Source organism: Lates calcarifer, linkage group LG4, assembly GCF_001640805.2.
Source record: "Lates calcarifer isolate ASB-BC8 linkage group LG4, TLL_Latcal_v3, whole genome shotgun sequence".
Lineage (NCBI taxonomy): Eukaryota > Metazoa > Chordata > Actinopteri > Centropomidae > Lates > Lates calcarifer.
The window spans coordinates 2,684,437-2,711,709 of record NC_066836.1 but is presented as its reverse complement, the minus strand read 5'-3'; the positions used below and the strand labels follow the sequence as shown (position 1 = coordinate 2,711,709).

At 40.9% G+C, this 27,273-nt stretch overlaps 1 protein-coding gene across 8 annotated transcripts; it reads left to right on the top strand.

The window, feature by feature from the left end:
- The first annotated feature begins 89 nt into the window (after positions 1-89).
- Positions 90-27,175, top strand: zmynd11 (zinc finger, MYND-type containing 11). 8 transcript variants are annotated; one of them, XM_018672671.2, is made up of 17 exons: positions 90-331; positions 4,488-4,623; positions 7,217-7,376; positions 9,610-9,633; positions 13,457-13,489; positions 14,921-15,082; positions 15,527-15,604; positions 16,612-16,704; positions 17,524-17,611; positions 18,272-18,327; positions 18,465-18,542; positions 18,666-18,784; positions 18,905-19,256; positions 20,698-20,772; positions 21,314-21,592; positions 21,700-21,885; positions 22,632-27,175. In XM_018672671.2, exons 2-17 carry the CDS (start codon positions 4,493-4,495, stop codon positions 22,752-22,754), a joined length of 2,037 nt encoding a protein of 678 aa, XP_018528187.1. In that variant the 5' UTR covers positions 90-331; positions 4,488-4,492; the 3' UTR covers positions 22,755-27,175. The 8 variants fall into 8 exon arrangements, with proteins under 8 accessions (XP_018528187.1, XP_018528184.1, XP_018528189.1 ...); XM_018672668.2 differs by lacking the exon at positions 90-331 and adding an exon at positions 389-498 and having other exon boundaries at positions 18,905-19,247; XM_018672667.2 differs by lacking the exon at positions 90-331 and adding an exon at positions 390-498.
- The last annotated feature ends 98 nt before the right edge of the window (positions 27,176-27,273 follow it).

Below are 27,273 nucleotides of genomic sequence, written 5' to 3'. Positions count from 1 at the left end.
TACACGAGCAGCAAACTGAGGGAAAAAAAAAAAAATAATAACTGGTGGAGTTCCCCTTTAACACCCCGGTTGATGAGTCCCGGGTGTCGGGTGCAGTAAGCCGGATTCCACCACTAGAGTTCTCCCTCAGCAGCCCCGCTCGGCTCGGCTCCTTGTTGGCGCTGTCTGTGTTTACCTCCCAGCCCAGCGCTGCTGTACTGTGGCCAGCTGCTGGACACAAACCACCCTCCGCAGCCCACAACTAGCCCGAAAAATACTAATGTAAGCTGCCTCGCGTTCAATCCTTCGCGGATTTTCTGCAGCGACGTGTGTTTGTGACACTGTAGCAGAGGTGAGTTTTGATTTCTTTTTTTTTATTCTGGTGAAAAATGGCTCAGGCTCAATGACAACACTGCGGCTAGTTAGCCAGCAACTACAGCCGCTAGCACCGTTAGCTTAGCCTCTCCTATCCCGTGATGGAGGACTGTGAACATGGCGCCCTCCAAAACAAACGAGCAGGTAGCTAGTTAGCTGACAGTGGTTTTTGGTGTTTTGTGGCGGCTGATAGAGCTTCGTGTGCGCTCTGAATGCTACTGCCTCGTTGCTGTGATTGTGAATCTTGTCTAGGTTCGCTGACAAGTTGGCTAGGTTCACCAGCCAGCCAGCTAAGGTTAGCTACGTAACAGTTTACTAGCATTGCTAACAAAAATTAACTCACGATATCCTGCCTGCCAGCCAACCAGTACTTAAACCTGCTTGTTTTTGGTTTTGTGTTGTTATTCAAAATATAAACAGGATACGCTGGCTGGAGTAAGCTGTGTAGAAAGAGTTAAACCCTCCCTTTGTCTTGACAAGCTTTGCTTTGGACGTTAGCTAGCCTGCTACTAGCTAAATTGAGCTTCTTGAATGGCAGTGCCCGTGGCCTTGCACGGCTGTCTCTTTGTTGCTAAAAGTACAAGTTGTGTCTAGTGTGTTATTTACGTACAATATCTGTTGTGAAGTTTTGTATTATACCGTGATAATGCGGGTATCTTTACCCAGAACACATCGTTTGGTCTCATCATATCCGTGTCAGCCTGGTTGCTATTAGCGGGCTAACGGTGAATGGCAGAGCGTCATGCTGAAATCTCCACACCTGTCTTGACTGTCAGAGTTGATTTAATTGGCATTAAAACCAGTAGGTTGGATTGTTGATCGGGGTTAATGTTAGGAGAGGCTGTGAGGTTTTATAAAGAGGCATCAACAGCGCCGTGCAGTCTCTTTGTTTACCCTGGGAGCCATAAAATCCTCCCAACGTGTCTTCTAATTGGCCTCTCGTGTCGCACACCTTGGCTAATTGATTGGGGAGCACGTTGGCTTGCAGAGCCGGTTGTCCTGTCATCGTGTAGTGTGAGGTCTCTGGAGACAGAGGTGCAGGCTGTCAAACAGGGGGGTGGTTGTATTGTGTACATGCCAGCCCAGCAGACACATATGGAGGTGGGGAGCCGCTGGCTTGGCATCATAGCACAGGTGGCCCTAGTTCACACCTACTACACCTGACACAGAATAAGGGAGCTCACATTACTCACTGTCACCTCACTGCTCCCATGTCCTGTTTCTCCTCCAGCTGTGTTGTGAGGCTGTAAAGTGTGCAACTGCCTGATTTTAATCTCCAAGTTGATTTGGCTTTAAACCAAAAGTCCTGTGATGTTTTAAGACGAGTGAAAAATGTTCAAACCTAAATGTCAGGATATTGTCACACTGCTTGAGAAAGAAAAATATTTCCTTGTTAGCAATCAAATCATCCCACCATTACTGACAATAGTGTCATTTCTGCTTTTTGCATAACTTTTAATTTCACTGTTTTGCAAGAGGATGTCAAAATCATGTTCAGCCTTCTTCTGCAATTTAGAAAATCCAGTTTGTGATCTCTGAAAATTATGAGCAAGCTATTTGTCAAAATGTATGTTTCTGTATGGCTTCTCTCTGACGTGTGTCCTTCTCCAGCATTGTGTTTCATGAAATTATGGCAGTAAGGCACTCTTTGCTGGTGTAGCAATTTAGAAAAGACTGAAAATGTAATGTAAAAGCGTGGATCAGTCCCATTCAGAGGAATCCAGATGTTGGTAGCGAGTGCTTTATGTGAGCTCGAGTTGAAATGGTACTTATCTCGTCTTTGTAGCGGTCTGAAACAGAACTGAAATACAAAATGTTTTGCATAACAAGATGATTATTATCACACAGCATCTGAACTTAAAAAACCTCCACTGTGACCACGACCACTGCTTCTCTTCTATATGTTTAGCCTGTTTGCTGTGACTGATCATGGGTTTTGTGTTGATTTTTTTTTTATCTCCATTTGCATTTATTCATATTCTCTCTTCACACAAAATATGTAGATTTTTCTTACATGTATTTTTTTTCCCTCCACTCTAAACCACAGTTTGTACCATACATAAGAAAAGTGTGAAGATGAACATCCTCTCCTCGACATCTGTCACAGCCTCTTCTACTACAAAGTGCACTAAAGCTGAGCATATTCCCTCGTATAAAAATGCTCTGAGCATTATTATGGTTAGCATTTGGCTGCGATTTATGAAAGTGACATCTTAAGTTTCACGGATGGTTAAGAGGAGGACCGCATAAAATTGGATTTCAAGATATTCAGGGAAGGCCAGGCCTGTGCACCACAGTAAAGAGGCAAACCAGTATTATTCAGAACCTTTTGAAGGTCTTTTAAGAGTTTTCCTTGTCAAATTCTCTCTGGCATTTTCTGAGCTTCCTTCACCACTGCAGTATTTGTTTTGATGCCCACATGGCAAGAAGGTATTAAGACTGTCTTAATCACAATGAGAGAGGATATAAAAACCTGTCCATTGGTATTTAATCAATGCTTCTCAGAGGAATAGGGTTTACATATATGAATTTTAAATAAATAGTGTCTGTATTTGACAGAGGCTTTCAGCATAATTTTAAGTTTGGTTGCAGCCAAACAGTGTTTGTAGCTTTTAGTTTTGCCAACATCAAACTGATGTTGTGATTGCATTTTTTTTAGAACAAAATAACCTAGGCACAAATCTCAAATATATTTTTTGCTGTTTGCTTATGTTCCTATGAAAAACACAGGAGAGTAATAACAACAACCCTAACAAACCCAAATTTCCTGTGTATCCTTCTTGTATTTGTGTGATACTGTACAATATTACAGAAGCGTAACATGTAGATTGGTTACTCAATAAGGGGCTGCCAAATCCTGTTAAATTTAGATAGTTTGTGTTTTCAAATCATAAACAAGCTAGCATGTTAATGGCTGGGACAGTAGTTTTCCTACAGTATGTTTTACTTTTTGCTGTGATGAGGGGACCGGAAAGAAAGAACTCCAGGGCTGAAGAAAGGTTCCTTGTTGATTTAGAGGAGGTTAAGAAGATTTAGTAAAGGATCTGATTTTAGATTAGAGGTATTAACTTTAGAAATAATGCCTAAAATGGTGGACGAAAAGGTTTTAAGCCATTCTTAGCAAGTCGGGACCGATACTCTTAGTTCCATTGACCAACATGTAAACAACAGAGCAGCAGCAAGACACCTGGTTTGTTACTTGCAGCATTTCCTCAGTCATTGTTTTTTATTGTCAAATGTAGCTGCTACATAACACGGAGGATTTACTGGATGTAGTCTGCATCCAGTAAACTGCTCCAGTAGACTGCTTTTAAGTCATGATGACGACTCATCCAGCGTCGACCACCTGACCACGTACACTGGTCAGTAACGTCTTTACAGATGGTCACATGTGAGTCTCCTGGTCCTGCACAGTCTCTGGTCTTTGTTGTCGGTCTTAGTTCCTGCTTGGAAACAAAAACAGTGGCTCTTTATCTGTCAGGTTCCTGTAAAGTTCCTGTAAACCTAACCTTGTGTTTCCCTGCTGTCTCCATAGTTAACTTGCAGACGTTTTCCCCGGGGAGGTACAATGCAAAATGCTCTGCTGTCAGTGAATGGCTAACAGAATTTATTGTGTTGTAGACTTTGAAGTGACCACATCGTCCGGGTTAAACCTGAACAGGAAATGACACAATATTGTGAATACTATTTTTCTAAGGCGTTATATTTACTTCAAATACTGAACATATTTAATTTCTTTCTTTCTTTTGATAAAGTAACATAAAGTTTTTTGAAACTACATTATTCTGTATATTTTCTAATGTCATGTTTAAGTAAGTACATTTTCTTTAAAATCTGACTGTAAAACCATTAAACTATAACATGAAGCTCTTTAAGGAGTATTTATGACACATTATTGTTTACATTTACACTGCTACTGTTATTTTAAGGCTGTTACTTACAGCTTTACACACTACCATTAGTACTCATCAATTAGTAGTTCTGCTTCTATTAATACTGTGGCTCCTTGTGAGGCGGTTTCCTTCTGTCTTGGTATGACTGCTCAAGTATAGTGACAGCTACTTTTCATTCACAGAAAAAAAACCTAAACACATAGAGCTGCTGATTTATATTTTTCTTTTGTTTTCCCACAGTTGAGATGAATAAGGAAATCATGTCACGTGTGGTGAAGAAGAGGCAGGCGGACCCCAAGGTGGTCCAGTATGTGTGGGCGGCCATCGAGGTCATCCGCAACCAGAAACAAATCGCAAACATGGACAGGATCTCCAAGTAAGTTCACTGCAAATAAGACGGACTTAAACATTTATGATTGTACAGCATCAAGTGACAGGAAATGTGGGTAACAGCTCTGGAACTGAGGTTTGAGCCGGATATTTATCCTTTAACTGAGCTAAATAATTTCAGTAACCCACAAACCTTTCAACCAGAAAACCTGTTTTTGAGGACCCAGGTTGACCAGTTTCTGCTTTGGCCTGTTTACGTGTCCTTAAACAAGGAACTGTGTCCCTGACAGCTGCATGTTCACAGGGTTTCAGGTGATTCAAAGCAGCATAGTTGACCTGAGGGGGAAGAAAATAGCTGCAGACACAAACATGCCGTCACTTGAACTGGCTGTATATAGACATACTGCGCTACTTCAGTCATTTCCCTGCTTTATCAAGGCTGCAACTAACAGTTCTCATTGTCAGTCAGGATATTGATGCATTTTTCAATTAATCAGTGAAATAGTTAGAGATTTCATCTCTCCTGTTAACTCTAAAATGTGTTGGTCTGGCTGAAGGTGGGTCACACGGGAACACAAAATGATCACCCATCAGTAATGTTGCTTTTGGCTTATTGATCTGTTCCATTAAACACAATTGACTGCAACAGAGATCATTCATCTTTGATTTGGTTCTTTGTTTCTTCTCAAAGACCAAGGTGATGTCTTTTTTTCTATCCTAAGATATTGAGTTTACAGTGACAGAAAACAGAAAAGCAGTAAATAACGCTACAACAACTTAAGTTTTGCTTTCTCTACATAGCCAGCGTTAGCATGAACAGCTGTTTACTCAACAGTCTAGAAGAAATGTTGGGTGTTGAGCATTAAACCTCATTTGTTTACTCTCAGAGAGCTGCTTCCAGTTGTGGAAATCAGCACTGTTGTTTTGCTTCTAGTTCTGTCATTTCTAATCTTCTGCTGAAGTTAACGGCCTCATCGCTTTCCGATAGCGACTCACTGTAGCGCTCAGACGGCCTATTCTAACTTCTTGTACTGTAAATACAACGATTAATTCTGCTTGGCAAAAACCTGAGGTAGTTTTGATTCTGGTGTTATGTGAAAACAGTATTTGCAAGGTTTGGATGTTCAGTTGCACTTGGGGCCACACCAGCTGACGATCAATAGCCAGACTGACAACTGCTGGAGTTCTGACATTCTCCAGCCGATATCCACTCATTGCCATTCTTACCGTGAAGTCAGCCACCTCGTGTTGCACCCTCTGTCTGTAGAGACCAGGACCAGATACAGAATCTACAGCAGGTTGATCAAACTACGCAAATCAGTTGACGCACCAGACCTCGCTGATGAGTCGCTCCTTTCAGTCGGCGGACGGACGGAGCAAGAGACTAAATGAAAACACTTAGCACGTCTCATGCGGACAAGTTGGCGAGAACCTTGGGAGCTGGCCGCTCGCCAAATGAAAACTGACGGCGAGCGGCTGTTGTCATGGCAACAGCAGGCAGCGGAGCGGCATGCAGCGGACCTCCTCCCTATTCAGACCCACTGTAGCTTACTTTCACCACACACAGGCTTTGTGGCCGAGAGGGTGATGACTTTGGTTCTGTGGAAATGGAGGAGACTGAAGTCAGCGAGGCAGAGGCGAATAATTAACCACCATCCTCTCTGTCACTCGGGGGGAATGTGATCTCCTCGTACGGCGAGGTCTCAGCCACGGCAGTCGAACTGTTTGAAACCAATGAGTTAATCATTAAAGAAGCTGTTTGCTTATTTACAAAAATCGGGTATATGGTTAACTAACTTAAATTTATCTGCTTTTTTTCTCCAGGATACTCCTGAAAAAACATTTATAGTTAAAATGAACAAACTCTCAATCACAATAAATCATCATAAAACAGTCTCAATAATCAGAAATATACATTTATCTTGTGTGTATCTGGGTCAACCCTGGTCTACACTCTCACCATGTCAGGCCACAGGTAACTTGATGGTTTAAGTAATCGTGTCAGACTTGTGTTTACCTCTCAGACACACTGTCGGCCTCTCCTTTGTAGCCTGGGAGTAAATACAGACTCTCACCTGACTCCCCACTGACATAGTCTGTTCATTGGCTGTCTGCCACAGCGGAGGATACATGACCTTGCTCAGTGAGGTTCACTGCCAGTCAGCAGCCGGCAGCTGCAGGAATCAACCGAGCCATTATTTGAATCACATTTGCTTCCACGCTGGAAAATGTAGGTTCACGAGAGGAGATGGGGGGAAAAAAAAACAGACTCTGAGACTCTGATCGTAATTTCAAACACCACATGTCTCCCTAATGTGTTTTCTGGGGAGCATAAATATAATTTATGGAGCAGCAGGGTGTTGTTAGTGGAATATTACAAATCTGAGAGGCAAGTAATCGTAAGACCATTGAAAGAATGCATGCTCCGTGACTGATGGTGATGTTGTTTGCACTTATTAAAGCTGGTGTCAAGGATCTAAAGGGTCTTAAGTGCCACTTCACTTATAAACAACCATTCAAGTGTTTATGGAGGCTGCACTAATACACAAGCTTGGTCTCTGTCCCCTCTGTAGCTTGAGATTTTAAACGTTTGTGCAGAAAAATTGTCACCAATTACTCTTCCACTCCCACCTGCCCAGGTACCTGAGTCGTGTGTTTGGCATGCACCCTAAGGAGACTGCCAGACAGCTGAGCCTGGCTGTAAAGGACGGCCTGGTGGTGGAGACCCTGACGGTCGGCTGCAAGGGCTCGAAGGCCGGCATTGAGCAGGAAGGATACTGGCTGCCCGGGGATGAGATGGTGAGTCCAGTGAGGGTTTATCAGGTTCTCAGCACAGGGCAGCAGTGAACCCTGATTTCTTTTTCTAGATTCTGTGTTATTCATCCTTTAATTTGAGGTTTTTACATGGTGTGTTTCTCCAAGTGTAATTATAGAAGTCTGTTGGTGCCGCTGTTCACATTGCGAGCAACGTTATTTTTAAGAAATCACAGGAAGTCTAACATTTCCTTAAGAGCTGAATATTTAAGGTAGCTGTTATGTGACAAAACTTTTTGCCGTCACAGGTGTCTAATTACCAACAGGGTTTATTGTTTTCCAGACGATGGGATTCTGTTTAATGATCTGTTTTAACTGTGCAAAATGAACAAGACATATAGTTCTCCAGTTCATTTATTGGAAAGATTTAGGGCTGCAGCTAATGATTACTTTAATTGTTGCTTAATCTGCTGATTGTCTTGATTGATCAGCTAATCAACATCAGAAAATGGTGAGAAATGCCTGCTACAGTTTCCTAGAGCCCGATGTGGCAACAGCGAAGTCTGGAAAAATGTTTAGGTGGGTGGTACGTGTCAAATAACATCCAGAACCTAAGGTTTCCCAGCAGAACATTTTGTTGTAACGAGGTGATCGGTGTTATTCACTTTGTCTGTCAGTGGTTTTAGTGTTGTGGCGGATGTCAGGATGTAGCCACCCATCTGTCAAGTTGCTTGCAGTGTGAACATGGTGTTAACAGAGTCACACCACACAGACATTACGTGGAGCAAATATTACTGTCGTTGATAAGGTCAGATAACAAGAGCCAAACTGCACAGATAGAAAAAGACAAAGATATTTTAGTCAAATTATGAACTGTAGTTCAATAATTAGTTTTGTGTGCATAAATAAATGTGCCACCAAACATTTTCACTGTATTTTTCAATAGTGTTTGTTATCTTTTACAGCCCTGCTGTGCAGCTTTGTGCTATAAATGTTTTTCTCTTTTCATGTTTAGTCCTTGTTTTTATTTCCCGCTTAATTTCCCTTGTTATTTGAGAGGTGAAGTGTAGAGATGCTTTCACTCGTCTCTTCCGCAGTAGCGCCGCGCTGAGCGTGTCATTTCACAGTATATCAGCACTACCTGAGGAGAATCCTCATGTCTTTTACCATCTGTAATGCAAAGAGCACTTTATGGATTACTCTGCAAGTGCCAGCGGCATTAATATGTATTTGGTGGCTGCCTTAATCCCAGCGCTTTTTACACCAGGGGAACTAACACCCTGGCAGTATTAGCGTTATGCTTTACCCATTAAACTACAGGAACATCATCAGTGATGTGTGAGCGAGAAATATAACGCAGGAAAAGCAGAAAGGAGTGCTGTTTTTTGTATCAGAACTAGAATATGTTGAGAAACTGCTTCTTTTCTTAGTCCTAAAAAAAAGTTTTGACTTGTACATGCTCACACACACAGACATGTACCAGTTCATATTGAGTTAAGGTAAATTTTGCAAATAAAATCTTTGCATACAAGGTTATTTATAATGATTGCAGGGCAGGAAATGAATCACAGAAAGATTTATTTATAGTGGGTCTTTATGTTCTGTGTGGTGTCATTGCTAAAAGGTGTTGGACATGACGCTGTTGTCCAGAGCAGCTCAGGTCGTTTTAGCAGCAGGACTTTTAGGGCTGCTTTCACACCTGCCTTGTTTGGTCCTGACTTTTCAGTTTGGTCTGAACCAAAATAGCAGGAGTGAAAGGTGTTTTGGGGTCACGGTCCAGACCAAAGTTTGGTCCAACCAAAAGAGGTGATCTCGGGCCAGATCAAACTGAGTTATAGTTTGGTTTATTCTGATTATTGGACCATTGGTTGAGGCAGGTGTGTCACCCATTAAACAACAGAAGAAGAAAAATAAGCAGAAGAGAAGTAAAAACGTGCCATGGTAGCACATGGGGAGATGAAGAGACGAGATAATTAATTGTAATTTAGTCTGACAGTGAAGTCAAAAGTCAGCTTGAAAAAAGGCATGTCAACACACCACCATCAGTCGTACGTTCGCCTGTGAACCAATCACTGTCAAGTAAAGGGAGATTACAGCACATGTAGGTGATGACCACAGGTCGTAGGTGTGACAGAAAGGTGCGATGTGAAACCAAAACTAACCGGGTCAAATGTGTACAGAGTAACAAAAAAAAAACATGAACCTTGGTTCTGACCTTGGTCTGGATTTGTGTGAAAACACCCTTAAACACTACTCTCTGAATCACTTGCAATCACAGGAGCCGAAAGCCGAGGGAAGCAAGGTAAGGGCTGCATTGTTATTTTCAAATCCAGGGTTTGTTCTTCATTTGATCCCTTCATTTTTTCCCCCCTCTCTCAACTAACATCATTCTGTGAGAAATCGGTTCTGCCACATGCAGTGCAGTCAGGGATTTGAGTGAATCTTTTTATGCAGGCTGCAGAAAAACTGAAGCAGTGCAGTATGTTCTGGTTAGTGCAAAAGTTGTGGGCTGTATAAAATGAAACCGTAAGCCTTCAGTGCCAGTGGCGAGAGATTGTCTTCTTGCACTTTTAAATAAAATTACCCCACAAGGTGAAAGCTGTCTCAGGTTTCCATTTGCAGATCGCTCTGCATGCTGGCCCTACAGTCCAGTAGTAATCACACTGCCAGAAGCTACTTGCTTTCATTCAATTATGCCGTAAAAAGCTTCATGAAAAGTCCATTGCAGCGCTGTGTCTACGTGGCCAAGTTTCTTGCCGAAGTGATCAGTGATCTTGATGAAAATATGTGCTCGCTACTTATCTACAGATGTGCCGTTGCTTGGTTTAAAAAACAAAACAAAAACACAACAACACAAAGTCTCACCTGGTACAGCTCAAAGCCGTATCCAGTCCTTGGCATTTAAACACTGCCTACAAGAGTTGAACTGCAAGTTAAAGCTTGAACAGTAATCAGAGTGTGCTGAATTGAATCATATTTTACGGTGAGATAACAAGCAATGCTAGCATAGTCGCAGGTTGGTAGCAAGCATCTGTGCGTTTGTAGTATTTTGGTCTTTGTAGTTGTAGTTCTTTGCAGAAGGGGTGTGTTCTGCTGTGTCCTTAACTTCTGTCTGGCATGCTTATTTTCTTTTTTCTTCATTTTTGATTGATGAAAGAGGGTGGAGGCGGGGGGAAGGAGGGAAGGAGGGAGTCGGGGAAGGTGGCTAGTGGTAGTTTGTGTGGTTGTGCTCTTTAGTTTTCTTCATGCCTGCTGCTAGCAACACAGCCGACTATTTCTTTACTTTGATTTTTCATTTCCTTCTTCAGGTTAGCGGTCACTCAGTGGACAGACTAGAGTTTGAATGTGAGAAGCACTGTGAAGCAGTTGCTAGATGGAGGCCAGTTCTCCCTCTGCAGGTGCCTGGATTTAATCCAGCTGGCATGTGCTGTGTCCTTGTGTTGACCTCAGGAATATTTAATCCTCAAACTGATAACCACAGCATTTGCACAACGATCATAACATTCAAAAATATCACTGCCAAATTCTTTAAAACTTTCTTTTAAATGCACTGCCTCAAGTCAGGTTGGATTAAATCCAGGTTTCTGTGAATTCATACTCTAAATTTCACATTTTCAAGTTTTTCTTTCAATTATTGAGGATTTTATTTTTCATAAAACAGTTGGATGCTTTGTTGGTAACTTGAACGTTTGGTGGATTAAACTAATTTAAATCTACGCACTTGTGATGCATGATAATGAACATGATATGATGTGTTGATGCACTTTGACAATAGTGAGTGAAAATAGATCCCAAATACACATTATTTCATTTAATTTACTAACCCATTATTTTGAAAATGTTCAGTCAACTTCCTTGTGAAAACATTATGTTCATATCTTTACACCCTCCCCACTGATTTTACCTTGTTGTAGAAACTTTGTTGTTTGCTCTAAAAGATTAGAACCTCAGAAAACACAGTTAGGATTATCATTGAGTGCAGGGTTTTGTAGTGGAGTTAGGCTGCTTCACTTCAAACAAACCACTTCCACCAAGAAATAAAATATTAACCCTTGGTTAAGATGCTAAAGATTCATTCTCATATAGTAAATGTTTTGTGTTCAGTTATGCATTAGGATCATGGGCAGTTTATCACCTCGAACACCCTGAAAATGATGGTACACATACCATTTTTATGCAGAGGAGCAACCTCTATTCCTACAGCATTATAAGATGATGCAGATAGATGACTGTTTTATGGCCTTATCGTCTTTAATATTTACTATTTAATTTGCCCAATTAGCCAAAACAAACCTTTACATATTTTTCCTTCAGTTATTCAGTTGATTTTCAAGAAAATTTGTCGCATATTGATAGTTTGATTTACAATTTCATAGACTAAAATAGAAGATTTTATCCATATTACCCACTCCTGCAAGGGCTGTTTACCGTAGCAGTATTTGCTATATGTTTAGGAAATACTGACATAACTGTGAAATTTTAGAGCATGCTTAACTACAGCACAGTGTCCAATTTATGTGCATCTGAATATGTCAGACTGCAGGTGGAGCTGAACCCTGGAGTTGTTGTGTAGGTCATTAGAAGGCACGTTCGTCCTGCTGCTCGGCCTCGCTCGACTCTCTGACGTGTCCCAGCTTGACACTGACAGCACAGAGCTGTTAACCAGAGTCAGACAGCAGTGGGAAGACGGCTAAAGGCGAGCAGCTCCTCCCCTATCGCTGTCCGAGGCCCTGCCTTCGTTGGCAGCTTTTAATCAGGGCACATTTCTCTCCCCCCCCCAAAAAAAGGCTGAGAGATATTTCCTGGATGTTTAGAGAAGTCTGTTATATAAAACCCAGGAAAGATTTTCCTCCTTTGTTTTCATTTTTTGTTTGGTTCTTGGTGATGAATTTTAAAAAGCGACAGCCTTGTTGAACTTTGGCTAATCTGGTGCTCAAACATCACAGTGCTGTAATAATATCTGCTGTGCCCAGGCCCTAATTCTGTCCACGCTCTTGTTGAAACTCACTTTGCTGAAACCACAGACACAGTGTCCTTGGCTCAGAGAGCTGCAGCCTTTTGAAGTCAGCCACTTGTCTTTCAGACAGTCCAACAATAGTAAAGTGGCTCTTGACACTCGACAGAACACAAAGGCCGTCTCTGTATTGTCGAGTGTTTGTGCGAGTGAAGAGTCTATTACGCTCTGAAAAGTAGAAGTCCTCAGAGGAATCTGTGGACGGGCTATTTGGAAAATTTTCTCCTCGTTTGGGAATATGTAAACACGGACGTCGCACTTAACTCGGACTCTTTGTTCCCCAAACGAACCTTGACAGTGATCACACCTACATACATACAGCGTGGTGTGAATTATGGCTTAAGAACGAGTAGCTAGCACAGCAACGCTCCAGCTGCTCTGAATTGATCTGAATTAAATGCAGTCTGATTTCAAATTCAGGATTGTTCTCACAGGAAACAAATTTGTTTATAAACTAAAGAATAAAAGCCTCATGTTCATTTACTTGAGGAAAAAAATGTATTCTGCCGTCAAACTACAGTTTCTTGGTCACAATTCTTCCTTATTTAAAAGGTTGTTTGCATTTCTGTCAGGATATACTTTGAACTTTAAGTTTTAAAGAGTTTATGACATTGTTGGACTGTCCTGAAGTCAGGGAGCCAACATACATATTTTTAAGGTTTCTGCATTTTTATGCCCTTATTGTTGATCTGACCGTAGAGAGATGATAAGAAATAAGGGGGGAGAGACTGACTTACAAGGCTTAAACTAGGGATGTTAACAGTTGGTGCCAAAAACAATGACGTACATTTTCGATTAATCTGTAGGTCAGTTTTCAGATTAATCTTTAAATCGTTCAGTCTAGAAAATCACAGAAAATTGTTTATGAAAAATGCCCACCACAACTAAACATAGGCACATGACGTCGTCTGATAAATTATCTGTCGATCTTCAGTGTCATTATCCTGTGAAAGAGCCCTCAGTGAGCCCCTGTGTTTCAGAGTGTAGAGAGCCTCCTGGCCCTGCTCCTGATCAGGGTGATGCAGCGACAGCGGCAGCCTGAATGTCAGAGCCGTCTTCACTTTCCTTTTGTCCGTATGACTATTTATGGTTGTGTATTGACTCGTTTCAGCCCTGCACTTCCGACGGAGGCGCTCAAATCCAGGTTTGTTTAAATCTTCATGTGTTTTTAGACAGAGGAAGGCGACCCTGCTGCTCTTCATTTATAAGCCAAATCTAGTCTCAAAAATCCAAACACCAGCTCATAAACACACATGGGGAAAAGATCAGGGAGGAGATTGGACCGAGTCCTGTTCTTTTCTAGCTTCTGTCGAGCAGCAGTCAGTCACGACTCTCCTGCTCTCCCCTGCCGAGTCGGTCCAGACTGTGAGTGGGAGGAGTTGGACTCTTGACAGGTTGATGAGTAGTTGAATCTTTAGTGGTTCATGCTTTGGCGTCTCTGTGCCCTTTACTTGAACCCCTTAATGAAAATCAGTATAAGACAGGACTGCTGCAACCTGTGTGTGTGTGGATAAAAAGCCACAAACACAAGTACTTGTTATTAACTTTTAAACAACACACAGCTTTTATAATTAACATTACAAATTGTACTGTAATAGAAAATACAGGTATTGATACATCAGTGAAGTTTTTGATTTGTATTCAGCACCAATAGATCTCAATACTTGTTGCTTCAGACACATTTGTAGTCTGTTGCAAAAATGTTTGATACTCGGCTCTGTTCAGTCAAATCCCCCTCTGATCTCTGTGACACTCATTCATGACTTGCTTTTTAAAATCAGAACTCGTCCTGGAAGGTTTTCAATAGATCTTCCGGGGGGGGGGTTTGAGGTGTTTGACATCAGTACAATCCCCAGATTCATCACACTTGGGAGCAACTCAGTTGAACAATTTCTTTAATTTGATTGTTTTCTTTTTTAAGATATTTTTTCCTATTGGCCCCCTCAGCAGCTCCAGAAGAGCTGAAAAGCTTTTTTTAAAATCGGCATTTTTTTATCTTCTGAGCTGCTTCACAGTTTGAATCCGTGACCTTTTGGCACAATACTCTGAACTCCCTGCTCTCACCACCTGCTGTCACTGACGCCGGTGTGTGTCTAAATTAGCTTTGCAAAAATCACCTCCGTTAAATGTTGAGCTTTTTCTTCTACTGTGTGTGTGTGTGTGTGCTTTGTGTAGAATAGTGAAATACCTAAGGAATGAGAGTGTAATTGTCATTTAACCAGGGAGTTCCTGTCTCTTCTGTCAAGGTTGAGGAAAATTTTATCATTTTGAAATCAAATACAAAAGGACTGACAGAAAATTAAGCACAGACCAGTCAGGAGGAGCCAAAAGAAACCTCCTACTGTAGGTTTTAAGATTCTAAATGATCCTTTAGTTGATTTTTGCTGCTGTGTGGGATCAAACCCGACACCTTCAGTGATGAAAATAGGAGCACATCCACCCTCAGGAATCTGTAGATCTGTGAGCTAGGTCTCAATCAAAGGAGGATGGAGAAAACCGTTTCCTCCCCTGCTGTGGTTGGCGGGTCGGAGGGGGGGGTCACCCAGACTTGTGCTCTGCTGTGTGTTTCCTGCAGGACTGGGAGACCGAGAGCCACGACTGGTACTGCTTCGAGTGTCACCTACCGGGCGACGTCCTCACGTGCGACAACTGCTTCCGGGTCTACCATCTCAAGTGTCTGTCGGAGGAGTGCAAGCCCAGAGACGGAGGGTCGCACTGGCAGTGTGTCGTCTGCAGGGTAGGTCGACGAATGTCCAACTGTTAAAGGGCTATTACGTCTGTTTTTATCATGTTTTCGGGTTCTCTGTTCACTTGGACTGTCTGATATCTTTGTTGGCTCATATGTAATAACCCTCCTATGATAATCCAGCGTCTACAAAGACAGAAAAATCATGTTTCTACAGCAGAGATGTTGTTATGTTAACTGGTTTTACTTCTGCCACTTTCATGACACCTAAGACGTCAGTTTACTGCAGAAACAGATTAATTGTGTCTGTAATTATCATGTAGGTCTTTAACTACCTGCTGGTTTTTGACATCAGCAGACACCTGGTCTTCAGCCGGCTCTGTCTCTTCTGCTATATTCTTGCCTTTAAATATTTTTGGTGCATTTGAAGACACTGTATTGTGTAGTTATGAATGAATGTTCAATTTAGTGTGTCTGTGTGTTTCCCTCATGCAGGGCAGTAAAAAGAAGAACCTGAACAAACAGGAGATGTGTAAATACCTGCGTTTCATCGTCCAGCGTATGAAGGAGAGGGTGAGAACAACCATAGATTTATCTCTGTTTGTTTATGCACCTTGAGCTAATCACACCTCCAGCAGACGGTGGTCCATCACATCTTGTAGTGATGTAGTTGTTTAACCTGCTCTCATTATGATTTTGATTCTGTTCATCAGTTCCTGTTCTTACTGTAGCTGCCTTGTCCTATTACATTGTTTCTTCCACTCAAAAAGTGAATGTTTGTAGTTACCACCACAAGTTTGTTTACCATGTGTCACGCTGACCCTGTCGCCTTAACTGTCAAACATGGCGGCCTGCCAACTCTGCAACATGTCTTGATAGACATGTTTTTCCTCCTGTAAAATAATTTTAAAAATGTGCATAAAAGAAATACACTTGAACCCACTCTGACGTTTTTCCAGAAAAAGTTTTAGTTTTATAATTTCAGTTGGCCTTGAAGGCCTTAATTCTCCACTCAGACGATCTGTGGTTTGTGGTTGTGGCCTCTGCTGTGCTCTTTAAATGTTCCACTTGTACAACTACCCACAATAACCCCTCACTCCTCCCTCTGGTTAAGAAAAAACACCCCCTCATGCTCCTCCCACTTCACCACCCTTTTCTGTCTTTTCATCTGTCTCCTTCTCGCTCGTTCGTCTCCTCCATCCTCTCTTCAGTCCCTCCCTCTCGCTCTCCAGCCTCTGCTCTATAAAAGGGATGTTAAATCTCATTAGTCTTCCTCCACCTTCCCGTTCATCCCTCTTTCATCCCTCTGCGCCCCATAAAAACAATATCAAATCTCATCATTTACCATCCATCCATCCCATTTTCCCGTCTATAAACTGGTATTAAATCATTACTGCTCCTCTATCTATTAAACAGTCCTCACATCTGAGAAGCTCGACCCAGCAAATGTTTAGCATTTTTCGCTTTAAAAATTATTAAAACAATTAATCGATTGTCAAAATAGCTGCTGATTCGTTTTCTCTTGACCCACTAATCGATCCGTCAGTTAATCGCTGCAGCTGTTCTCCTCTATGTTGCAGGCAGTGGACCTGAACAAGAAGGGCAAAGACATTAAACATCCCATGTACAGACGGCTGATCCACACTGCACTGGACGTCACCAACATCCAAGAGGTAACAGTTGTTCCCTCTTAATGTGCTAACACTTTTCACTGCTCTAACATACACACATAAGTCCTTGGTTGACAGTTTTATAACCTGGGAATGTGTCCACAATGTGGCCTATAATGTGCATTTAACACCGTTTTATATTCAAGGAAATAACAGTGTTGCTCACTTGTTGAATGTAAATGAAATTTAAATTCTGAGAAGCACTTTAGGCAACATTAGTTTAACATCCATTTTTCATTTGTATACTGGTAACTCAAGTAAATATTTAAAGAAACATCCTGTCTCTGTTCTCAATGACATTTCACTTTGTCCACTAACCTGTTAGACAACACTCTATTACACGAGGTCAGGACAGACTTATCTTAGTTTATGTTGTCGGTCTTTTCGATCAGTCCTAGTTTTAGTGTGTGTGTGTGTGTGTGTGTGTGTTTACTCAAGATTTTGTGTGTTATTTTTGACATAGTGTGTGTGGTGGTGAGAGAGTGTGTGTTAGGTCAGGCAGGACTTTGCTGTGCTGTGGTCAGTGGTGCATCACAGCCAGCCTCTGCCAGACACACTGGATCTCTGCCCAGACCTCTGTGTGTGTGTGTGTGTGTGTGTGTGTGTGTGTGTGTGTGTGTGTGTGTGTTAGTTAGCGTTAATTTGCACACTGCCCTCACCTGAACCTCTTGCATGTCGGTTACCAAACACACATACACTCCCAGCATGTGAATAGACCTCTTTGTACTTGTTCCCTGTCTTTCTTAACACTCTCTCTCTCTCTCTCTCTCTCTCTCTCTCTCTCTCTCTCTCTCTCTGTGTGTCTCTCTCTCTCCCTCCCAGAACCTGTCTGAAGGAAAGTATAAAACCTTTGAGGAGTTCAAAGCAGACGCTCAGCTGATTGTTCACAACACTGCCATCTTGTATGGAGGTGAGTCAAAGTTGTGCAGGTTGTAATAAAGTAGCGCTGATTGTATGTCAACATTATTCCCTGTTTTTCATTTAATAACAGAAGTTTCATGTAGTCTAAACACAAGAAGCTGTGCAGGAACTTTGTCCAAATAAAAATCAGGGGTTACCTGCTTAAAGAATATGAAGACATCAGAACTTGTTTTGTCTCTCTTCTCTGTGCCATGAACTCATTTTGATCTGTGCCCAAAAGGTCTTAGTGATGTGGTGGGAGTATTTTAAATTAAAAAATTAAATGTAAGCATTTAACAGCGTGCCTTAATTTTTGGTCTGGATTTGATTTTCCCTTTGAGAAAAAAATATTTGAAATCAGCCAGAAAGAAAGAAATATGAATTCATGGGAATCCTCTGAATTGTACATGGATAGTCATTAAATCAATGTTAAATAATTTTACTGTAATATTATGTGGTTTTTGGTGCCACACTGCTAAAAGGTTTTTAACCTAGACAAGAAAATGAAAATGACGCGCCAAGAATTATTGGTCTGAACATACAGCAGCTACTTCAGTAACCTCGAATAAACCAAACTGACAAAGATGTTTTGGCTGTTTTGGCAACGTGGTTTCTTCTAAACACGTCGTCGCCTTTCTGGCTGAGAGTCGTTTGTTTTCGTGTGTTGCAGTTCACAGTGACCAGGCAGAGATCGCACGGTTGCTCTTCAGCGACACATGTCACGAGGTGCCATTGTTTTAGTTTTTTCTCACACAGTTCAAAACACTGAGGTTTATTCTGACAGTTTTCAGCTGTTCTTCTACATATAACTAAATCCCTCTTTACTTCTTCTCTCCCTCATTCCTTCTCTCCAACTCTTCCAGTTGAATGAGTTGTTGTTGTGTAAGAACTGTTTTTACCTGTCGAATGCCCGGCCGGACAACTGGTTCTGTTACCCCTGTGTGAGTACAACCACACCACGTTCATTTCTTAACAGATGCAGACACACTTTGATGCAGCCCAGTATCACTGTTAGTTTGACAAAACTCTTTATAGGTTTCTTTTCATGTTTGTTACCTTGGCAGAGCCCCAGCCATGACCTGGTCTGGGCCAAGATGAAAGGTTTTGGCTACTGGCCGGCCAAAGTCCTTCAGAGAGAGGACAACCAGGTGGATGTTCGCTTCTTTGGACACCAGCATCAGAGGTTAGCGTGGCTACGAGACATCACAACAGCACACAGCATCGCTTCTCTGATTGATTGGTCCACCAGCAGCAGCAGCTTGGTTCATCTCGAGCACTGTTTTTTTCTTCTTGTCTCCTCCAGAGCGTGGATCCCCTCAGACAACATCCAGGACATCAAGGTGAGCGTCCAGCAGCTGCAGGTGAAGCGCAGTAACGGCTGGAAGAAGGCGTGTGAGGAGCTTGAGGTTTACCAGCGTTTCCTGAGGGAGGGGCGCTTCTGGAAAACAAAGATGGAGGAAGGCAGCCAGCCACACCAGCATCACCAACAAAGTCAGAGCCAGAGTCAGAGCCAGAGCCAGAGCCAGAACCAGAACCAGAGTCGGCAGCAGCAGCAGCAGCAGGAGGAGGAGGGCAGCGTGAGGACGGACAGGCTGGAGCGGACGGACGAAGCCGAGTCCAGCATCTCCTCCACCAGCAACGAGCAGGTCCGACATGTAAGTAGGGTCGTCTCTCTGGTTCTTCAGATGTGGTGGCAGACAGGAAGGACTTTTAGGTCCTAGTTTAGCTCCTGTGGTTGCACAGTTACTCAGTAATAAAAGGGCAATATCACCGCTTTGTGACCCCATACTGAAGTAATATTCATATTACTGGCGCTCAGGAATTGCATATTGTCTCAGTGAAGTTGAACACAAGTTGTAGCAGCCTTGAGGCATGGCATCTTGTAAGGTTCCTGAGCCCCTTCTCAAGTTCCTGCAGTGGAAACAGAGTCTATAAAGCTCACAATAAAGTGTTTGATGCACCTGTTTAAAAGCTACAAGCCACTCAGATCTCTCTCAGGTCCCCTGGCACTGGTCAAAGATTTGTTTCTCCCAGCTGCTGGATCAGCCTTCCTGAGAGACTTAAGATGTTTTCAGAAGATGCCTCAAAACTTTTTTCCTGTTGTCTTCCAATAATGAATGTTGCCTCTAGCATGTGTGCTTATTTGAATGATTGTTACTTGGTTGACTTCAGAAACTGAAGTAAAGTAAGAAAAACAAGTTCCAAATTGCTACCTCACTTAGACGTGTATTTTTCTGTCATATCTGTTATGATTCACACCTTCACTGTGTTAAATTTCTTTGTTTCAGAGGAGAGAAATGGTTTTACTTTTGAGTCTCGTTAACACCAGACTAAACTTCCTCTGAGGTTTTCACTTCGATTGTATGTCTTTATCAGGTTTCTAAATATAAACATGACTCTACTGGGTGCTGCTGCAGACGCGCACTAAAACACATACACCTAACCAACATGTGGTTTAATGTGACACTTAATGTAAAGGTAGTGCATTACAGAAAATTTATGTTTAAAAAAACAGGACAAACTCAAAGAGCAACAAAAGAAAACAAAGTCAAATAAACTTGGATAAACTGGCTGTTTACACTAGAAGAACATCAACTCAGTGTAGATATAAATGCATCAAATAGTGCCATCTGGTGACTGAATGGCCACATTGTTAGTGCAGCATTCAATATCATTCTCAATTTTATTGGGCTATAAACATTACAATACCATTATTGTTGGCCTGACAATCATATCAAGGTACAGAAGAAGAAGTAGTAATAGAGGGGAAAAAAATAAAAGATCTCCAACACTTAGAGGAGAAATGTCATTGGTAAGACTTAGAGGAGAGTCTAACACCACTGTGGAGGAGGATTTACAGCATTTGGCTAAAAGGTAAATACTGCTTATATTGTTCTAAAGAGGCTGTACACGTTAGCACTGAATCATGTCTTTAAAAAGTAGAGACATTTACACCCTACTGTAAATGCTGTTTAAGACTGTGTGTTGTAGGAGGTGAGAGAAAATGCACAACAATAAAGCCTCATGGAACATTAAGATATTTAACATTTAACATTTAACATTTCATTATTTCATATTTATCTTTTTTCCCTCCAGCTCAAAAGCAGCCAGGAGCCCAAGGCAAAGAAAAGCCGTCGGACTCAAATGGTCGAGCCCAAAGAGGAAGCCAGTGTAAGTTTGTTGTTGTTCGTTTTCACATATGATCACTGAATGATGACCAGATAATCAGGTCCGGACATTATCCGAGGATTCCTTTTAATACTTGCAGCACATGGTCAGAGAATGTCTGATATGTGCGTGTCTGTAAATTGTCTAGGTGTTGCAACTGCCCTTATAGTGTAGTTCCAACATTTTTTCAAATTACAATGTAGAAAAGAAAAGGTTTTTGAAGTTTTCTCGAGAACCGCTCATCCAAAAAACTTCACATTTGACACTGCACTTTCTTGGTTCCTCGGCAATGTACCTGCCAAGTCTTGAGTCAATTGGATGATCGGTTGTCGAGAAAATCGAAGGACAGACAGATGGAAATTCCTCCATTTATAGTTTGATTTCAGATACTTTCTCTGTATTTCGAAAAAATTCTTTAGTGACATCAAAAAACATTTTCATATGCTATATGTTGACATAAAATCACAACTTTATTGGTTTGTCTCCGAACATATGAATAACATCTTTGTTTCCTCCCATCCTCTCCTCCTCTCTCCTGGACCAGGACCCGGAGCCAGAGATGGAGGCCGTGAGCTCCAGCCAGGAGATCCCGGTGTCCTCGGCGCCCCAGCAGCCTGAGAAGCTGTCGGTGTCCACGCAGACCAAGAAAGCAAGCGGAGGGTCGCCGCGCACGCTTCACCGCGGCACCCAGACCAACAGCGACGGCGCCTGCCAGAACATGTGCCACGAGAAGTACACCAAGGTCTTCAATGACGTCAAGGAGATGATGAAGGCTGACAACAAGAGAGAGACGGAGAGGGTCGTTAGAGAGGCTCTGGAGAAGGTGTGTCTGTGGGGTTTACTTTAAATGCTCGGATCTTTGAGGGTTAAATGGTGGACACGTTGGAGGCTGCGTCAGATAAAAACCCAGCTTGTCCTGTCTGTTTTCAGCTCCGTGCAGAGATGGAGGAGGAGAAGCGTCAGGCGGTGAGTAAGGCTGTGGCCGGAGCACAGGCGGAGATGGAGAGGAAGTGTAAGCAGGTGAAGGAGAAGTGTAAAGAGGAGCTGGTGGAGGAGGTGAAGAAGCTGGTGGCCCAACACAAACAGCTCATCTCCCAGACCAAGAAGAAGCAGTGGGTGAGTTCTGTTTTTATTTTGCTGAGATATTCCAGACCTGAACCTGAAGTGGACTAGTCTTTTATTTGAAATCAGGAACCCAGAGCCATGCAGACCTAAGAAATGCCAGACCAAAACTTTACCTAATAAAGTTAGGAGTTTTCTCTCCTGTACCTGACCTTGATGCATATAATCCATCCTCCCTGCCAAGACAGTTTGTAAAATAGAGTAGTGCAGGAATGATGGATTTTTCTAGGCCAGCCCTGAACTTAGCATCCTCCACAAAAAACCAATGGATTTTTTTCATTGGGTTTTGGATTATTCCAGAAAATAAACTGTGACCAACAAAGGTTTGTGATACTTAAACGTTTCATTCAGCAAGATAATCTTCACGTTATTTTTGTTGAAGGGATTTACTGATGGATTTTATGTCGGAGAACAAAACCTGAACATGTCTTGAGCTTGTTGTTGTTAAAACCACAGACCTTATTTCAGACATTTAACCAAAAACCAATTTAGAAAACACGTTAACTTATTTCCAGGTTTCATGAGTCATTCTTGCATCACTTTATACATCCTAGTTTCTTTGTTTTTCCTTGCTGCTGACCGAAACAGCAGCTGATCCACTTGCTGTCATAGTGACTGAATGTCAGCATGGCTAATTTGCCATCATTCCCTCCAAGATGAGAAAAACCACCTTTAGTCTCTGTGTGTTTGAAGTGTTTCCCTGAGTTGCAGCTCTGAACCAGACTTGTTGTCGTTTTCAGTGTTATAACTGTGAGGAGGAGGCGATGTACCACTGCTGCTGGAACACCTCGTACTGCTCCATCAAGTGTCAGCAGGAGCACTGGCACGCCGACCACAAACGAACCTGCCGCAGGAAGAGATGAACAAGCCCCACCTCCCTCTCTGACCCCCCCCACACACAGCACGCCATTGGCTCTCGCCCTGTCCTCCACCTGTCAGTCAGTGTCTACAACACACACACACAAACACATAAACACAAATACAAACACACGCCCCTCTCTCCTGCTTCTCTACTTGCCTTCCTGAAAACTTTGTGGACCCGATGTTTTCTGCGTGAAACGAGCGATTTGTTTCCTTTTTTGTTTTCATTTTGTTTCTATTATTTAATGTACCCATTGTATTGATTTTTCTTTCTATATTTTGTTTATTTTTTTCTCTCGATCGTGAACAGATTGCTTGAGAGCATGGCTCGAATGCAGAGTTATGGTATGATTTTTTTCTTTTCATGTGTGTTGTTTCTTTGGTTTTTTTTCTTTACTGAAGTGCTAATTTTGAACTCGTGTCAGAGAATGTGTTATTTAAGTGTGTAGTAACAGATGAGCATTAACTGAAGACATTTTATTACCTGAATTTTTTAAAGAATCACTTTTCTTACTGTAAATGCAACAAATACACACCGTCGAACTTAAAAAGAAAAAAAGGAAAACATACCGTAAGTCCTATCGCTGCATTGAACTAGCTCTGCTTTCATAGAGAAAACTTATTTAAAAAAACACAAAAAACTGCATAAGATATTGAATTGTGGATGACGTGGCTCATGGACATTAATGTATTTAGTTTTTTTTTTTCCATGAAACTATTGTGGTGGATGGCACCTTTTATCATTTCTACCTAAAATCTTATTGTCCTCAAGTCACTTATTGGGAACAGGGTCACGAGGTCGGCCTTAAAAGATGCCGACAAAAGAAATCTTCCATGTATTATTATTATAATTAATATTATGCACATTTTTTTAAAACAGACTGTAATTTTTATGAGTCAGATATAAAAAAAGAAATATCAAGTTTTTAATTTGTTCTAAATTGGGGAAATGTACAGCAATCTTTCCTGAGCTGGATCTTAGAGAGGTTCCATGGTTTGACAGTTTTTCCACATTTTTCTTTCTTTTCTTTTCTTTCCTTGTTTTTTTTTCACATTTCATTTGCTTAACAACCCAAATGCTTGTAATATTGCCAAAAGAAAATCACACATTTTGTTGAACCTACCAGAGAAGATCTGGTGAGTCCTCCCTTTCCCCGCTTTCCTACAACCTTAAAAAAACAAAAACAAATGAAAAAAACAAAAAAATTATGTATATTTTTCCGAGCGTCGTCAGTGTCATTTTTTCTAGTGATGTACACTCGAAATTCGTTCTCGTTTCCTTTTTCTTTTTCTTTTTTTAACCTGAAGTGACTAGCTATGAGACTCTTTCACTGCTTATGCTGTAGTTGGTGGTCAGTGCCTGTTTTCTTTTTTCTTTTCTCATCCTGTTTTCTCCCAGTGAGGCTACATGCATGTTGATAGTTTCATAGTTTGTCTTTTTTCATTCATTACGGTAACATAAAAAAAAACAAAAAACAAAAAGACCAGAAGCTTGCTGGTGTCTAATAAGCAGTGACGACGGATGGACCAATATAAAACATTATGCAAATGTGAATGATCAAATCACTCTTTTCTATAGTTTTCCCTGCGCTGGATGTCGCGTGTTGATTGTGTATACATATGGTGCTTGGATTTTTTTTCTTCTTTTTTTTAAATGGGGCAATAAAATTGCCCTTTTTTGATTTTCTTTGAGAAGTGTGACACTTTTAAAGTTTGTTGACTGTTTCCTCAGTTATGAAGATTGACTGAACAGAGGAAAATGATTCACTTATTCTGTACAGACGCGTCGTTTTATAACCCCACATCGCTTTGTGCTTCTGTCAACGTGTGGAAAATTTCAATACCGTAAATTTTCACATAGTGGGGCAGAACCTTTTTTTCACCTCAACTAAAGAGTGAGCCAGGCTTTTATTTCTAAAGCTCCAGATTTCATCACAATTTATCATGTTAATGTCCTGTAGCTTCTTTTAGCTGTAAATGAAAACTCAACACTCAGTTAAGGTGGTATAACTGTGTCTTTATCCCAGTACCATACTACATCCTAACTGAATACAGTGTATGCGCCGTTTTTACCGTTACTCTACAAGAAAACACATTTCACCATTTTATATGTGCGCCATGATGTCATTTAAGTTGTGGCTTCACAATGCAGCTATGCATCAGCAAAATGTTTTTTGTTTGTTTGTTGTTTTTTCAACTCCTAAACAATGATTGTATTTTGGGTTTTGAAAGTTCTCAGATAACAATGTTTATACATTCAGCAGTCAGAAAAAGAGATATTCAGTTTACACTGACATTAAGCAGCAAATCTTAACATTTGAGAAGCTGGAGTCAGAGATTGGTTGGCATTTTTGATGGTTAAATCAATGATTGGTCAATCAACTAATTTTAATTTTTGTTGTTTGTGTTAATAATTTTGTTGATAAATTGACAAATTCTTTGAGTTCTGTTCTCCTCAGCTTGTTTCACATTACTTGCTTGTTAATGGTTAATAATGGACATGTTAATATCTAAAGCCCATAATTCACCAAGTATTCATTGTCTTGTCAGCTATTCTTAATGTTCTCAAGTTTCAAGTGTGAAAACACTACAGACTGAAAACCTGGTTTGATTAGTATGAAGTGTGGAACTTGGATAAAAGCCACAATCTCTTCCCTTTAATCTGGAAGGCTTTTATTGTGAAATATGTACAGATGATGTTGAGTTTCATTGACAGCAGCTTAAAGGACGAGTTTTTCTTTTTGTTCACAAATCTCACGAAAAGACACAGTGTGTTAGTTTGTCTCTTTCTGTGGATCTCAGCTCTAAGCACAAATATATGGTGGGTGTTTGTTGGGGACTATTTTCAGTGGCGGATTAATCCACATTTGGTGCTCTAGTGAGTTTCAGGGGATTGATTTTAAATAAATTATAGTGAGTTGGTTGAAATGGCACAAAGGAATAAGATGAATCAGGCTTTACTTTCATGGGACTTGATGACAGTTGGAAAAATATAGAATATTATCATATGAGAACAAACAGTAGGATTATTATTGTTTGAGAGCAATCCACTATTAGAGAATTTACGGTAACTGTTCATCTCTAAAATCTCCACTCGCTCGTCTCTAAGTCTTTTATTTTGAAAGTCGTTTAAGTGTATCACTTTAAAATGTAACATGTTATTGTACAGTTCAGCTACTGTTTGACTTCTCTCTCTGCTGAATTTATTTTTCTGGCTCACATTAATGTTTTGACTTCTGGAAAGGTGTTATTTTAAATGTTCTCTCGTTTGTGTTTTATCATTTCAAGTTCTCAGCTGCAGGCTTTTTTTCCTCACCATCATTGCACTACGTGTAAATAAAATGTCCTGTCAATATCTCCTCCCTCATATTATATGTACATTGTAAATGAATTCACAAATATTTGATCTCAAGCTGTTTTCTTCTGTGTCTTACAGCGATCTGGATGACTGTTAGCTCTAGTTTTGTACAATGTACAACCGTTATCATATGATATGAACTCCGGCTTCTGTTGTTACCACAACATTCTCGAGCTGTGTGTCATTTTCAGCATGTGTGTATGTGTTTCAGGTTTTTCTAGATTTATTTTACACCTTGAACCACACTGCACCTTCAAATGTATCCAAATATTTCAACAAATTGTTTTTTTGTTTTTTTGTAACGTTAAGTGTTGAAAACCAACCAATAATGCACGTTCTCCCAAACCAACACACTTGTTGAAGGTGGCACGTTTTATGTTACTTACATGTGACCTGTGAGGCCGCTGCTTCTCTCTTTCTGACTGTTTTTATATTCGTCCATCCAGCCGTAAAGGTTTCAGTGTAAAAAGTTTTCTTTTTTCTTTTTTTTCCCCCCATGTGGAAAGATTTTTGATGTCATTCCAGTTTGTATCTCTGGTTTTTAACTGCATGAGTAAAGGTGTGTGTATCTACGGCTCCTTCTTTTTATTTTTTTTATTTTTGTTTTTTCCCCCTTCATGTAAACAAGACATATTTGCACTCCCCCAGAGTAATGCAATATGACAATGATGTTTATTTTTTTATTTTCTGGAACTTCAGTTGAGCAAAATTGCATCTATGAAGCTTGAAAAATTGAGTAAATTGATCATTAATCGCCCATAACTTGACTTTTCACTGTTCTTATTCCTGAGTATTACAAGTACATGATAATGAGTGAATACTACTATTTTTTATGTACTTTTAACTGGAATAATACCAGTATAAAGCTTCCTATGTCCTCACCTCCTGTAGGTCATTTTCTTCTGTTCTGTCCATATGTAACTATTAATCGTGGCTTAACATTTTCTATGCTCCTGACTTTTTTTTTTTTAATTCTTTTTTTTTTTTTTTTGACGCTTTAGCTAGCAATATGTATATAAATATATTCTATGTGCTAACATGGAGGAAATAAATGTATCAACAAGTTCCTATGCTTCCCATTTTTTTTGTTGTAAACTGAAGAAAATAATTTATCTGGTCTGTCTGGAAAAGCTGAAACATGATCTACACTGATTTGAATGAGT